The 16440-nt window shown below is 39.3% G+C and overlaps 1 protein-coding gene across 5 annotated transcripts in view; it reads right to left on the minus strand.

Annotated features, from left to right (window-relative positions):
- Positions 1 to 2103: 2103 nt before the first annotated feature.
- Positions 2104 to 16440, minus strand: part of pcbp4 (poly(rC) binding protein 4) — a 159890-nt gene continuing 145553 nt past the window's right edge. For 3 of the 5 annotated variants that reach the window (XM_088071014.1, XM_088071012.1, XM_088071019.1), the window contains one exon: positions 2104 to 11922. In XM_088071014.1, the coding sequence (XP_087927140.1) occupies positions 11502 to 11922 (421 nt within the window). In that variant the 3' untranslated portion in view covers positions 2104 to 11501. Of the gene's footprint in view, positions 11923 to 11950; positions 12260 to 16440 lie in introns of those variants that run through there. The other 2 variants (XM_088071028.1, XM_088071025.1) reach the window with 2 other exon arrangements.

Genomic DNA, 16440 nt, shown 5'->3' on the forward strand with positions numbered 1-16440 from the left:
GACCCACTGGTGGACACAAGATGTGAAGGAGGCTGTCAGGCTAAATAAGGAGGTCTTTCGGACTTGGTTGGACCAGGGGTCTCCTGAAACAGTGGACAGGTACCGGTTGGCCAGAAGGGCTGCAGCTGAGGCAGCTGCTAAACCTGAACCTTCATCAACATTCCTAGCAGAGGTCGCTGAGGTGGTCAGAAAGCTCCTGGATGGCGAGCGTGGATGAGATTCATTTTGAGATGCTGAAGGCTCTGATCATTGTCGGGCTGTCTTGGCTGACACGCCTTTTTAGTGGAGGAGGTCGGGTGGGGTGCCTGGAGAGGCATGACTGGGAGGAATGGCCTGCCCGATCTGAACCCGAGTGATGTTCTGTTATTGGACTTCTGTGCTAGTCATGGATTGTCCAAGACAATGCCCGTGGAGTGCCTGTAGAGTGGCAGGTGGTGGTTCCCATTTTCGAAAAAGTGGACCAGATTGTGCTCCAATTATCGAAGTATCACACTGCTCAGCCTCCCGGGGAAAGATTACTCCAGGATGCTGGAAAGGAGGCTCCGACCAACTGTCGAAACTCAGATTCAGGAGGAACAATGCGGGTTTCGTTCTGGTTGTGGAACAGTGGATCAGCTCTTTACCCTTGCAAGGAGTTTGCCCATCCAGTCTATGTTTGCTTTGTGGGCTTGGAGAAGACTTATGGCGATGTTCCTCGGGGAGTACTGTGGGGGGTACTGGTCTATGTATCACCAAAATGAGAGCTGTGTCCACATACTCGGCGTAAAGTCAAACAAGTTCCCAGTGGATGTCGGCCTTCCCCAGGGTTGTCCCTTGTCTCCGATCCTGTTTGCGATATTCATGGACAGGATCTCAAGGCGCAGCCGGGGGTAGGAAGGGGTTCGGTTTGGGGTTTGGAAATCTGAGGCTGTGGTTCCTGCCGGAGAACAGGGGATTGTCCCCCCTAAGCAAAGGAGTTCAAGTATCTCAGGGTTTGGGTAAGGGCTGAATGGATCGTGAGATGGATAGGTGGTTTAGTGCGGCGTCTGCAGTGATGCGGGTTAGTGACCGAAAGAATGAGGTTGCAGATACAAGCAGCCGATGAGTTTCCTCCACAGGGTGGCTGGGCTCAGCCTTCGAGATAGGGTGAGGAGCGCCGACATCTGGGAGGAGCTTGGAGTAGAGCCACTGCTCCTTCGCGTTGCAAGGGGCCAGTTGAGGTGGTTTCGGACATCTGAGCAGGATGCCTCCTGGTCGCCTCCCACTGGAGGTGTTCATCCAACTGTTAGGAGGCCCGAGGCAGACCCAGAAAGCGCTGGAGGGATTACATATCTCGTCTTGCCAGGGGATGCCTCGGTGTCCCTGAGGAGCTGGACAGTGTTGCTGGGGAGAGGGACGCCTGGATACTCTGATCAGCCCGTACCATGACTTTTTTAAAAACTTTTTCTCAACATAATGTTCAGATTTTTCCACATATTATAATTTGACATTTTGATTTTTTTTCAACATACTATACTGTTAGGTTTTCATCACGTATTTTCAATATACTATGACTTTTAAATGACTTTTGCAGACATGCTATACATTTACGTTTTTGTCTTTTATTTTAACACTATACTTTGGTGTTTTTAAGACCGTTTTCGACAAATTATACTATATCTGTTTTATGACATTTCCTTGTCTCACTATAATGCGACTTTTTGACATTTTTATGACATACTGGACTGTGACGTTTTTATGATAGCTGTTTGAAGTACTCTGATGCTTATATAACATATTTTTCAACATACTGTACTATGAGTTTTTATGACTTTTTTAAACTCACTATGGTATGACGTTTTGGACATACTATACTATGACTTTTTATAATTTTTTTTACATACTGGACTTTGGCTTTTTAATTACTTTTCAGCCTAGTGTGACTTTTTTATGACATACTATACATTACTTTTTCTATAATATTTTTATATAAATATAAAATACACTTACTTTTTTAGTATACATAGTATGACTAGTTTGAGTATTTTCGACAGTCTGGTCTGACGTTTTCATAATATTTTTTTCCACATAGTATTCTGTAGTGTTTATGCTATGACTTTTTAAGGACAATTTTTTGACTTCTGTAAAAATCTCTTCTTAAATAAATTCATACTGCATACCGATTTTTATTTGTTTATGTTGGCTTTGAAGCTCGAATCAGTCAACGGCTTTTTTTCAATGTGTGTTTTATTCATTAGAACATGGCATGAATGGAAAGAAAACAGAACCACAAACACATCAGGCTGATATACAAAGAGAAAACATCCCCACCTTCACAGGGAGGTAGAAATTAAAACAGATAAATGGTAGTACTTCATACTCAGTAGAGAATATTTTGTCATAATGGATTTTTCATGTTCAAGTGCAATACAATATTCATAACCGTAGCCATGTTTGTTCAACAGTTGGTTACGAGTGAATGCGTGTCTGGGTGTGTATTTTTACATTTGTTTGCCATACAAGCTATGTGTGTGTTTGTAGTACAACTTGGAATGAGGGCGTCATTATTTAGTGAATTCCTCCTCTGTGTTTATAAAGTCTTGTACAGCATCGCTGAGACCGTCATCGACTGTCCCGAGGGTCTGATGCTTGCAGCACATTTGCCCTGAAGATTGATTTTTTAAAAAAAAGATTATTTTTTCCTTGTTTTCACCTTTGTTTTCATCGAAGTGAAGCTGCAGAAAGACATTCCTCAATAAACCATGAAGGACGTCAGATTTAATGAGACTGCAGTCCATGTTTGCCATTTTTATAAAGAATCTGGTGTTAATAGCAGAATTCAGCACTGCCGCCGTTGATAAACAAAGCCTAAAGGTTAGAAAATGTATTCATTAAAAATCAGAGCAGAGGTTGAATTAATTTCTCCTCTGAGCAGTGCATGACTAGTGACTAGTTTTAATTTTACAACGTTTGATGTTGTTTCTGCTAAAATCTACCGTTTAGTTTACAGCCCCAGAAGCCCATTAATGCTATTTATTTTTGTGGAGTTAAGGGTCAAATTCAGCTTTTGTAGGTTTTGTAGGTAGTTATAGTATAGTAAAATGCCAATAATCAACAATAATTTCCAGGTGTACAACTGGCAATCGATTCAAATCGTTGAGAAATGTAAAATCAGCAAACTTGTTTAGGTCTGTCGTCATTTTCAGCTGAAACTGAAACTTTTAAAGATCAATAGCGTGGTCCTACCTATCCGACATTTCTGCTGCATTTTATTTACTGTGTTGTTTCACTATCAAATTTAATGAACAAGCACTTAATTTACCAGCACTGAAGCTGAGAGATGTACTGCTGTGGACGAGGACGCAGCAAAATGCCAGTCAGACGTTATCGGCATCTCGGTGAAAATCCAATATCGTGAATTCCTACAAACTTCAGTTCCAATTTCAGAGTTAAACTTTGAAGAAATACTTTTATTTGAGTTCTACTTAATCAGGTCAGACTGGAAAAGGGGAGGAATTAAACACGTTTATGCTTCGTCTCACTCTTTTTCAAATATGTAAATTTCTTTTGCTTTACGTTTTTCAGTGACTGTAAATATCACTCTTTTTGTCACACCTCTTGTCTGTATAATCATATGTCTATTTTCTTTTGTATGTATGTTCAAAATAAATGTTAATAAAACACTTCATAATCAAATCAAGTTTTTTTTTTGAGATACTAAGTCATTATTTTGCAATATCAAGTCATTATTTTTAGATTTTGAGGCATTCGTTTGAGGTCCTAAGAAATTATTTAGAGATACTAAGTCTTACATTTTCTATACTTATTCAGATTTATTTTGCTTTACTTAATAAATTGTATGTAAAAAGAGCTTTTTTCTGTCCATTTGTTTGTATAATAATTTCTTTATTTTTGTTTGAATTAAATTTCAATTTCATTTCATGTCATCAATAATAAAATGGCAAAATTACAAATAAAAAATTATTCAGTTATTGTTAAGTAAATTGAGCTGGTTACACTAACCTAACGCTTTGAAACTGCTGCATTTTGGCTTGTTTTTCCTAAAAAACACACGGGAAGAAGGCAATGAGAAATGAAAAAAGAAATGACACAAAGATTTGCAAGAAATGAGTAAGAAGAAGAAGAAAATTTCCAAAAGTTAGTTGTAAAAGGGGCTTAAAAATGGCAAAAAATCTGTAACATAATTTTAAAATACGTAATTATTATCATTTTAAATACAGTTTTTTCCTTTGATATTTTACTCTGGCTTTTAAATTTCTTTTTCAAACACAAATTTCTTTCAGTTTGTGGAACATTTCTCACCAGCTACCTTATTGCCTTTTTTCCCATCTTTTTGAAAGAAACTGCACCAATTCGCCCAAAGGTAAATACGAAATGAAAGCAGCACAGGAAAAAAAGATGTTGCTCCAGGTTTTAAGGGGTTAAGCGGCCGCATTATTCAGCTGAACGTAATTATCTGATTGGACTCGGCTCCGTTCATTTGTGAGTTAATTACGAATCAATCATCAGGGCAGATGCATCGCAAATAAAGACCCGTAGTCCACTGTAGCCCTTTCACCTCAGCTGCACAGCCTCCACGTGACCCCGCACACGGATCACTGAGCTGGACCACACACACGTTTTTGCATAGACATCGATTCAAGTCAGACTCATGCAAGTAAATAAATGGACGAGAGACACGTGGACGAGAGACGGAATGAAAAAAAGAAAAAAGAGTGAGCGTGAAACGGACGGATGAGTGATAAACACGGTGTCCACAGTTCGGTTCAGTTCATCGACGAGGTTATCCGACTTTATAAAAATAAGTGAGCTTGTTTAATATGCCACGTTATCATCATTATTCTTAAAAACAAACGAAAGGAACAGAGAGCTCTGCGCATCGACAACCCATCCAGTTAAATATGAATGTATTTGTTACAGTTGAAAAGTACACACACACACAGATTTGCTCGCCAATGTGAAGCTACTCATCCGGCTCTGTTTAGTATTGCTTTGAGTGAGGAGGGAGTCAGTGCAACGACCGCGGCCTGTGTGTGTGTGTGTGTGTGTGTGTGTGTGTGTTTACAGGTCAGCTGTATCTGTAAGAGTGCGTTTAATTAATGTAATCGTCGTGTGTGTATTTACATGTGTGTGTGTGTGTGTGTGTGTGTGTGAGGCCAAGCAAACATGCAGCATTAGTCTCTGACGCTCGAGCACGGACAGTACGCCGAGCTGAGCGTCAGTTTAGTTGAAAAGGGAAAATAAAGAAATAAATAAAGGTATGTTGCTCTCGACGTTCACACTCAGAGAGACTCTGCCACAGAACTACAATAAGTAGAACAAACCCAATCCTGATCTCGCATCTCAAAAAATCTGAATATTGTGACAAAGTTCAATATTTTCTAATAAAGTGACAATTTAATATATTCTAGACTCATTACACAAACTAAAATGTTTTCAAGCATTTTCATTTTTTTATTTTTATAATATAAAAAATGTAGGAAAAAAAATCTAAATATAGAAACATGCAACCCAAAACTCCCATAACTGCGACCCTCCACGCCGTGCCACATTCATGCAGTAATTCGCAGTAATTGAGCCCCGACCAAGTACTGAGTTAACATACATATAATTTTTTTTTTTTTATGATCTTAGGATATATTCTGATAATTTGAGATATTGGATTTCTGTTTTGAGCTTTAAGCCATAATCAGCAAAATTAAAACAAAAACAGGCTTGAAATAATTTGATTTGTGTGTAATGAATAAACAATATATGAAAGTTTACCTTTAAGAATTAAATTACTAAGAATAACTATCTTTTTACGATATTCTAATTTTTTGAGATGCACCTGTAAATGCTAGAACCCAATGTTTCCTAACAGAACGCTGAACTGTAATTAGGCTTGAGCGGTATTACAGTATTATGGTTTTTAGGCTGGATTTACACTACAATGTTTTCCTCTCATGGGGTAAAGATCACAAACATATCAGGAACACCAACGAAATTGGATATTATCGGTCCGCTTTCAGGCGTCATTCATGTGGAAATAAATCAGATATGATTCGGATATCTGCAAATGAGCTGGTAGTCTGAGCAGACAGCTCGGATATTTCATGCCAGGTAAAAGTCAGGTGAAGTTTTAAAGTCCACAAAGCATTGGAAGCAAAAGGTGACAAGGATTCAAACAGTTAAAAAAACAAAAAACATAATAAAACAACAAAATGTCTCCATATCGCTTATCTAAAGTAATCCGAGTGTCCTGAAGCCCAGAGTTGTTTTGAAAAATGTAAACGGCGTCCTTTAGCAGCAAGCAACAAGTCAGAAGTGTGCAGCTTCCAGGTAGCATGTAAACACCTGCGTGCAGACACCGTGAGCTCTCGCAGGTCGTGCGCACGTGTGAACGCAGCTCCCGCACAGGTGAAAACACTTTGTATATGAGTCACTTTTAAGAGTAAATGTAAGCAGGCGGTCAAAAAAATCAGATATATGCAACGAATCAGAATTAGGCATCAGGACTTGTGGTGTAAATCCAGCCTCAGAAATCCTAATGTGTTTTTTAATACCGTTATAAATACAGGCGCTCCTTTTTCTATCAAACTCATTGCATGCAGTGCACAGCATGCACCATCAGAGCTCAGTCTGCGACACCTTGTGGTGAAGGAAGAAGTTACAGGATTGTAAACAGCTGGCAGCCAGCACGCAGAAAGAGACCGCGGGGAATAACGGCAACATTTTTTCATCTGACTCAGTGAATTAAGGATTTATTTAGACCAAAGTGGAGCTGGTGATTGTTGGAACAGTGGACTTTTTAAAGCCGGTATACACAGTGTTATTTTGGGCTGTCTCAGACGAAAGATGACCATCGTGAAAAAAATGTGTTGATATTTTTGGACTTTTATGATTATATAATATATTCAGTCTCACATGTGTTTCACTATTGTTTTTTCAACATTTGATGATGTTTTTTTCACTGGAAAAGAAAAAAGTCATGTTTTATGTCATAATAAACATGGGGGCAAAATAAAATCAATTTTGGCTATTAGAAAATTAGACATGAACTTAACTGAGAGTGACATTAAAAAAGTATTGAATCTACTTTGCCTAAAGCAAAGCAAAGTTTTATTTTGTTTCTGTCGAGTTTGAATTAAGTGTGTTAATGATACTTTAACAAGGAAATTTCGCCTAATCGTTTCCAACTGAGAGAAAGTTGAATTCAAAAGGTGTACAGCTGTATTTTTCTGTTTCATATGAAAAATAGGTGTGAGAACATTATTATTATTATTTCTATTGTGTATTTATTAGTCTAACAAGCTGAAAGTTAGTAGCACGCTTAAACCATCATATTCGGTGAAGCCTGGTGGAATTTCAGAAAGGTATATATCTAGGCCTAAACCAGTTATTGAAAGAAACCATGTGAACGGTTTAAAGGGTTTGATTTCATGTGACAAATAAACGATTGACTGAAATGTGTCTTTAATGGAGCTGCTCAGAGACACCTGAAATAACAAGAGGCTATGCCAAGGGCCTTTTAATCAAATCAAATCAAATCAAATCAAATCAAATCAAATCAAATCAAATCGCATTGGACTGAACTGAGCTGAATTGTATTATATCAAATTAAATTAAATCAGATTGAATTAAATTAAATTAAATTCGAGCTGAATTGTATTACATCAAATTAAATGAAATTGTATCAAATTGGATTGAAATTAATTGAATGGATGGAACTGAATTAAATTAAACTGAATTGAATTGAATTGAAGTGAATTACCGAACGTTTACACCCTAAAATGTTGAGTGATGGACTGACCCTAACACTGAAGGATGAGCTGATTTAAGTGCGTTAAGCTGCATTTTGGCGGCCCGGTATCACAGTGCGGTCCCTGATATTCCTGCTGAGAGCTGACGGATTATTGATCAATGATACTGAACAAGGAAGCACTTTACAGGAGGCCGACAGCCTCTCTGTCGCTACTTCTTCATACAAATGGATCGAAACCGAAATCCTACGTTATCGTTTCTGTTATTTTCAGGCCTTTAAAGCTTTGTCAGAAGATATGAATTATCTTAATGTGTAAACTTTTTAATTCTACTTTATTCTAGTTCTGTGGATGAAAGTTGAGAAGCAGGGTTGACATTTACAAACACAAGTCCCCAGTTAGAAAGTGTGTGTGTGTGTGTGTGTGTGTGTGTGTGTGTGTGTGTGTCTGTGTGTGTGTGTGTGTGTGTGTGTGTGTGTGTGTGTGTGTGTGTGTGTGTGTGTGTGTGTGTGTGTGTGTGTGTGTGTGTGTGTGTGTGTGTGTGTGTGGTAAAATGTCCAGTTTGAGCTCACAAGTGAAAACACTAATCTTCTATCTAACAAAAACATCTGGTTATTAGCATTAATCGTACAGTAATAATTATTATTATTTTTACCCCCAAAAAACAAAAACACAACTAAAAAAACAAAGAGAACTCAACGACAGTTAGACAGTTTTTACCTGCAGCCATGTTGGGAAAAGAAAGATATTTTGTTTTCTAAAACTGTAATACTCTTCTTAATAAGTTAAAAAATAATTTAAACAACACATTTCAAATTGTGAACATAAACAATTACAGACTGTTAACGCAAAAAAGACATTTTTAAAATCTGTTGTATGTTTTAAAAAACTCTTTACAACAAATACTAAAACTAAAGAACAGACAGGAAGCAGAAAGGAAGTAGTCATGTACAAGAAGACATCATCGTATACAAAAGCCGAGTTGTTCGGCTCAGTGTTAGTGACCAGTGATATAAACTCTCTGAGGGAATATTTCATATTAGTCAATAAATATGAGAGTATACAATAGAATCGGGAGCAGGGGGCGAAAAGAGAGCGGGAGACGGACGAGGAGGGAGAAGCTGAATAGTCTCTATGGCTTTTACAGGCTTTATGGCCCAAATAACCTTTAACATCATCGCGCAGTAGCTACAAACACCCACCGAACCCCCAGCAGTCACTCTCCGTACGGGCAGAGCTACAAAAACAAGCCAGGAATAAAAAGTCAAACAAAACAGACAAAGTGGGATCACTGGAAACAGCCTGAAACGCTCCGACCTGCTGCCGTGGTTTGGAAAATGCTGAATTTGTTTTATGTGTCTGCGTGCATTTGACGGTATTATTTAACCATTCGGAAATCACCTTTAAACCTCCTCAAAGGTTAATCAATGCTCACGACAAAACACCTGGAATTTACTCCTTTCTTTCATTTGCATTTCCCTTGTTTTGTATTAACAGGGGCCACGCGTGAAGACGTTTCTGTTTCATCCTGTTTTTAAGAAAATTACATCAAAATATGCAAAATAAAAAACGTAAAAGAAGACAATGTCTCAAAGAAAGCACTAAAAAATTATATATATATATATATATTTATTTATGCAACATAATTTCAAATACATAATGAAGAGAATTATAAATATAGTTTTCTGGACATTTTCTGTTTTTTCTTTTAATAATATCCAATACTCCTACCCAGCTGATTTCTAGATCATTTTCTTGTTACCTTTTAATTTTTTTCTTTTTTTTTGCAGTTTGTGGGACATTTCTTGCAAAGTTGCTTATTATGTTTTTCATGTTTTTGAAAGAAATCATCCCAATACTTTAAGCTTTTAGAGGATTAAATAATAGTGAAAGGCAGCTGAATCCAGAAAACTGATGCTGATCCAGGTGTTAAAGGGTTAAGGTCAACATACGGCACCTACAAACTGCACACAGAGACATAAAGACACACGTGGGTTTGTGCGCGTAGAAAGGAAAATTAATATCCCGAAAGATTTCCCTAAAACAATCTGTAATGCAAAGCGGGCGTGAGCTAATGCAAAGCGTGACGCGTGAGCGACTGTCTGAGTTATGGCTGTGTTGAAGACCACTTATCTACCAGGGGGGAGTAGAGAGGAGTCAGCGACCCTGAGACGTTTGTTACACCAGCGAGTGTCTGCACAGAAACACGCAGCTCTGACACAAAAGCAGCGCTCAACTAAAGAAAGCCCCACAGAAGCTGATTGCGGAGAACCGTCACTCTCACTGTAGGAAGCTGCTGTACAGGATTGTCTACTTTTTGCACTGAGACACGAAAAGTCAGAAATATACCACAAATAAAAAGTGCTTTCTTTAGTATCCGTGCCATATTTACCTGACTCTGAGGATTTATTTACCGATTTTTATTTTTTTTTAAAAGAAAAAGATGACACTAAGATGTTTGTGTCTCGTAGAAAAGGTCAGAAAAGCAAGATGGAGGGTATTATTTCTTTATCTTGTATTTGTTCTTTAATTTATTTTCCCCGTGTGGAGCTTAGACGGATATCAGCATGAAAATTCGACAGCCCACGGTTACCCACGAGCCACTGCAATCTGGTGTGTGGCTGTCACACAGAGCTCTTCAGTGGGATCAGTTAACAGAGTGTGGCAGCAGGTTCTGGCTTCATTCAGGCTGTTTGTGTGAGTCTGTGGAGGAGATGACGACTTTGTTTTTGAAGTTTTTTTGTAGTTTGCGTTAAGGTTTTTCCGCGGGCTCGGCTCGGTCCGCTTTAGCCGCACTCTGCCAAACCGTGATGACGTGTTTCTGTTTGCACTATTTGGTCAGCGGAGAGAAAAAGTGCAAACGGGGTTCACCGCAGTGATCTTGTAGGTGACAGACGGTCACCACGGTTTAAACGGTACTTCTTTTTTTAAGCACTGGGGAGGAACTTATCTGTTTTCATTTTGGCTTCAGGAAGGGACATACAGCTTCAAATGGCCGTATTTTGGCCATACCTTTTTTTTTGCCTTTACAAAGTTTTTGGGGATTTTTAAAGAAAAAATGCTCATGTTTTTTATGTTTGGAGATTATTAAAGAAAAAAAAATTGGCGTTTTCTTTCTTTGACGATTTTTAAAGAAAACATTTTCGCAAAAACATTTTGGCCAAAGCACTTTGGAAAAAAAAAAGTGGCAATTTTTAAAGAAAACATGTTGAATTTTTTTCTTCCTTTAAAATTTTTGGGTGACTTTTGAGGGTTTGGAAGGCATATCCTTGAACACATCATGTGTTACATACAGGTTTTTGAAACAAATTTCTTTGACTTCTTCAAAACTTTCATGCTATATTCAGTTTTTCAAAACTTTTCCCAGCATGGAAACTGGTATTTGGAAATTCCATGACTTTTCCAGGTTTTTCATGACCGTACAAACCCTGTGTTACTGTGTTTTGGAGCCAGCACACCTGCAACACATCGTCGAGGAAAATTCCCTTTGCTGTGTGGAGCAGTGGAAAACTCGTGCTGCTCGGAGACGTCACGGCGTGGCTCAGTGCGACTAAACTCTGGAAAAACCTTATTTGTTGCTGCACATGACTTCCACATCACATCTGAGATCATCCAATTATCCCACTTTGTCAGAGGACAGGAAAGAGATGAAGAGGAGGAAAAAGAAGTGAGAGTATTCAGAGTGTAAAAGCAGGAAAATAAAAGTGCCCTTCTGTCTGAAAACCAGCCGCGTTCCCAGAAGCTACCTCAGTGATGCAAACTTTCGTTCCCTCTCCTTCATCAGTACGGCGCAAACTTCTGTCTCTCCGGCTTCTTCATCCCGTTGGCTGAGGACGAGATCTTGGCCGTGTAGGACGCCAGGGCCGCCGCCGCATGAGCCTGAACCGGAATGGCTGACGTCGCCGCCGTCTGCATGGAACCGGGTAACATGGGAGCCCCGATGGCTGCAGCCGCCGCTGCTGCTGAGGCGGGAGGGGTGGAGAGTGCCAGGTAAGGGATGGATTTCATTCCCAGGAGGCTGGAGAGGGGGAGGGCGTAGGGAGCGCCCAGCATTTGAGCGTGGGGCAGAGCGGCGCCCATCGCTGCCAGGGGGGAGGAGGAGGAGGACGAGGCAGGGGGGGCGGGCTGGGTGAAGCTCATGGTCAGGTCAACGGGAGACGGCATGGAGGAGGACTGGGCGGTGGATTTGGCGGTCTCTAAACTGGAGGAGGGGAGGGAGGGAGGAAGAGGAGGTGGAGGGAAGGGACGGAGGGTGGAGGGAGGGGAGGAGAGGGGTCGGGGAGAGGGAATTTTGGATGGAGAAGGGTTAGAGGGTTAAATAAAAGACATGTTAAAAAAAAATCAAGAGTAAAAACCAAAACCAAACCAAACCAAACAGGATCTTTTGGAGAGTAAAGATGAAAAAAAGGAAATCTGACAAAACTCAAATCATAAGACAGGTGTGTTTTGCTGGAGGTTGCAACAGATTATTGTAGGGGAGTTCGCTGTACGGATGGGGGGGTGTGCTGTATAAGTTGGGGTGATGGCTTGGGAGGGGGCTTAGGGAGGAGGGAACAAAACCATTATAGATATATTAGGATGGAGGCTTTGTCAGAGATGATGCTGGTTCAAAAACAGGAAGAAGCAGAAAAAAACACAAAAACTAAGTTATTCTTTAAAGAGTTTCACTCCACGTTCAGCTTCAGCCCGTTCTCATTCCAAACTCTTCAAAAACCGCCGCTCGGTCAGCGATTCTGGCATCACACAAAGGCTCCTTCATGGCAATATGATTTGCTGCTGGATGGCGTCACTTTGAAAACGCTGCTGCTGACCATGAAATGTAAGGAAAGTCCCTACAGAGCGGGCGAGAGGGCGGGGCACTGGTCCAACCGACCCCGGACTTTCACCCGAGAGCCCACTGTCCACTTCCGTATGAATATTTCTAAACCTAACCACGTGCTTTTGTTGCCCAAACTTAACCATATGCACTTATTGCCTAAATTTAGCCTTGTTTTTATTTCCCAACCACGTGCTTTTGTTGCCGAAAAACAAAACACACTTTTTTAACCAAAGCATTTTGCCTCACATGGAAATAAACGTAAATAAGAGTTGTTTACCTGTGTTCTAAGTTTATTTTGAAAAAGACAGTATGTATCTATTTCACGGAACATTTTCTGTGAAAACAGGAGTGTATTTTGAAAGGACAAAATGGATTTAACAGGCGTGAACTGAAACGCTGTCCATCGACATCTAACAGACAGACAGTCACATGTAGACTAGAACAGCTCTGACCAAGCAGCCAGATTTGATGAGTTGGGATGAGAATGTGTTGATGTATCAGCCGAGTGTGACGTCTGTCTTTTCTACAATGTAATGATACTACATGGCACTCAGTTTGTGGTGCTCAAAGTGCCCAAAAAAATACAATTTAATAGAAATCATGACCCTTTTATTCAAGATTCACCATAATCAGAGGGAGGCAGTGCTGCTGTGTCGCCTCTATTTTCCTTTACAGAGGAAGAAGTCCTGTTTTTGTCAGTCTTTCTTAATAAAGTTTTTGTTGACCTTTAAGCATTTTTGGCCGAACTTCTGTGTCAGGCTGAGACCTGAATACGAGCCAGATCACTCCCAGATGTGCTCTGCATGTCTCACCAGCAGCAGGACTGTTTTCTTCACCACATAAGAAACCCAGATGCAGATCACACCTGACTTTCAGGGTCAAAGGGGGAAACATTATTAGCTTTAAATAGCAGTGTTATAGTTCTGCAGATTTCTTCTTCTTCTGTAACATGAATTTAGATTTACTGTGTTTTCTGCCTTTAAAGGCAGTGAGACTGATGTTCAAGACAAAAACAGGACTGAAACAAAAGAGAACTGCTGCAGCTCTAATTCAAGCCAAACAGCATCGAGCAGTAAAAGATACGGACTTTAAAAGTAACAAATACTTTTTACTTCACCAAACTCGAAATATTTTATATTTAGATGCTGTATTTACAGTTTCTTTCACTAATTTGGAAACAATAAACACACATAAATATTAACGCTCAATATTTCAATCAACGGCTGTCTAACAGCACACAAATATACCATCAACATGCACACAAACATTAACATTTTATCCATACAGCCCAGTTCAGCTCTCAGTGAGTACTAGAATTACCACCACATCACTCCATCATTTTATCCTAGTAGACATTTGTGTAAATTTTGTACACCTGCATGTATGACATGTAAATTTAACGTCGGCTTGAGCTTTGAATCTCTGCTTGAATCCGACTGGGCCTCAAATCCAGCGAGTCGGGTTTGGCTGTAATTTCTCACTATTCCCTCTGACTTGAATCAGGTCGCGTTCTCGCCAAATTCATGTTTATTCATTTAAATTCTCAATGCAACTGCTGTGTGCTGTCTTATGCTTAACTGGCACTTTGGCAGAAGTTTTAATGAACTGGAACAAGAGGGAAAGAAAGAGAAAGAGGGAGAGTGATGAAACATGTGGAAAACCGGCGGAGACGCCAAAAGTGTTGAACAATCATGTGATGCCGTGAACGACTTTGACTCTATAATACAGCTGAGTATTTGATGATCGAGCGGTGTATTATTGCGGATTAAACCAGCTGATGGTCCAACAGCAGAGCAATGAGACAGACAGCCAATCAGAGCGGAGCTTCTCCTCAAAGCACCAAAGTTTCTGAGTGAACAAACAGCCAAATATTCAGCACTGGAAAGCAACTTCTTGCAGATCTAATAAAACCATTATTGGCACACAGCAAAAGCTGAAGTCAGAGTCCTGCAGTCAGGAGAGGTTGGCCTATTATCAGCACAATGTGCTTAAATTTACCTGAAGTTTGTTTAAGTTTGTTTAAGCTTTTCATTTTTATGTGATGCTGGAAAGTTTAATAAATAATAATAAATCATATGTTTATTACACTCCAACACACCATGGTCACATGAAGCTGTTTCAGTGAATTATGAGGGCAAAAAACAAACCACAAAAACAAGAAAGAAGCAAAAAACAAAATAATTGGTGATTAATTCTAACTGTGGTAAAAGTTCAATTAATCATGATATTGATTTGATGTATAATCACCTAGCCCTACTTGTAATACATGTTTTAATATAACAAAAGATTTATTTTATGATGTATAAAATGAAATAAATTACATGCCAATTTTTACAGTACAAACTGGGGTTTTGAATCGAGCTCGGTCCTAAAGCTGCTGCCATGGTTTTGACTCGGGTCAGACTTGGACAGAAACTGTTCATAAAGGATCAGGGAGGATTTGTTTGACACCAGCACAGAGGCAAGAAAAAAATCCTTCTGAAAATTGCATAGAAGCACTGTGTTGTAAAATTTAATTTTTACCCCAAACAATAAAATCCTAAACCCTGAAGATTCTGCGGTGAGCGTCTTTACTGCGTCAGCCATTGAACGAATGTTGACTCTCAGCGTTCATTGTTTCCACTCAGGCTGTGGCTCCGTCTCTTTTCTCTCCACTGAGGAGGAGGTGTTTGTGTCTGACAGGTTCCCTGATTGCGCATGAAGGTCCAGAGGGAGCGCACTCCCAGGCATGAATAATCAACAGCAGATAAAAGAGAGTCACGTTCAGATCAGAGCGATCAGCCTCCATTACTCACTGCTGAAACCACACGAGGAAAACACCTCGTTCTGAGCTCTGCGGCAGCCAGAGACTCTGTGAGATTTCATGTCAATATAAAAAAATCAACATATCATTTTCTCTCAGCTGCACACGTGATTCAAACAGGTGAAATGATGCCAGCCGCATCTCGCTATTGTGTTTACTGATATTAAAGAAGTATCTTTGTATATGTCTGAAATTATTATGAGGCTCTAATTAAATTAATCTTAGGACTTGGCTAGATCCTTCTTTGTACACTCACCCACAATTACAGTTTATTTATTATTATTGCAAATGTGCAGTATGGTTTTAAGGTGCAATAACTCTTTATATCACTGTATTCACCAAAATATTTCGGAAAATATTTCTATTTCAATCACAACATTCCTCTATGTAATTACTCAAATGTGCAATATCCTTTAACACTTGAATGTGGGCCAAATTCCACATGTAACACATTTTATATTTTTGCATATATTCTTAATGCTTTTCTCGCTTGTTGTTTCTGTAGCTGTTTGCACACATATTTATGTACTTATACCTTTTTAAATACTTAAATATTTACATACTGTGTCAATTTTGCTCTCACAGTATTTCTGTTTATATTTTATATTCTTATATCCTGATGTGGCTTATTTCTACCTGCAATAATTCTCTGTGCTGGCATCACAGCGACTGTAATAAACTGTAATTTCCTCCTCCGGGGATCAATGAAGTATTTCTGATTCTGATGTCTGAAACTGACAAAACGCTCATATCAGAATTTCTTTTTTTAGACTTAGTAGGTGCAGGGCTGTTCTTCTAATCTGTTTTCATTGTCAGAGAGTAATTTAGGAGCGTTAGGTTTTATTTTCCACTTTTTATATTCGTTGGATAAGACACTTGTTTTCAAGTCCTCTTTTGGTTTTGTGTGTTTATTTCACCCCATGAGCCCTTTTTTTTTGCAGTTTGTCTCACAATTTGTTTGTAACAGTAATCCTAACTTCCTTTGTTAATGAATTACTTTATTTCACCAAAAACTGGTTATATGTTGCTTCGCTTTCTTTCACGAGCTGGATGGCAGCAGTCAACAACTGTCAACAACTATCAACAAATTTCGCCCG

Source organism: Plectropomus leopardus, chromosome 2 (assembly GCF_026936395.1).
Source record: "Plectropomus leopardus strain MGB_pleo_1.0 chromosome 2, ASM2693639v1, whole genome shotgun sequence".
Classification (NCBI taxonomy): domain Eukaryota; kingdom Metazoa; phylum Chordata; class Actinopteri; order Perciformes; family Serranidae; genus Plectropomus; species Plectropomus leopardus.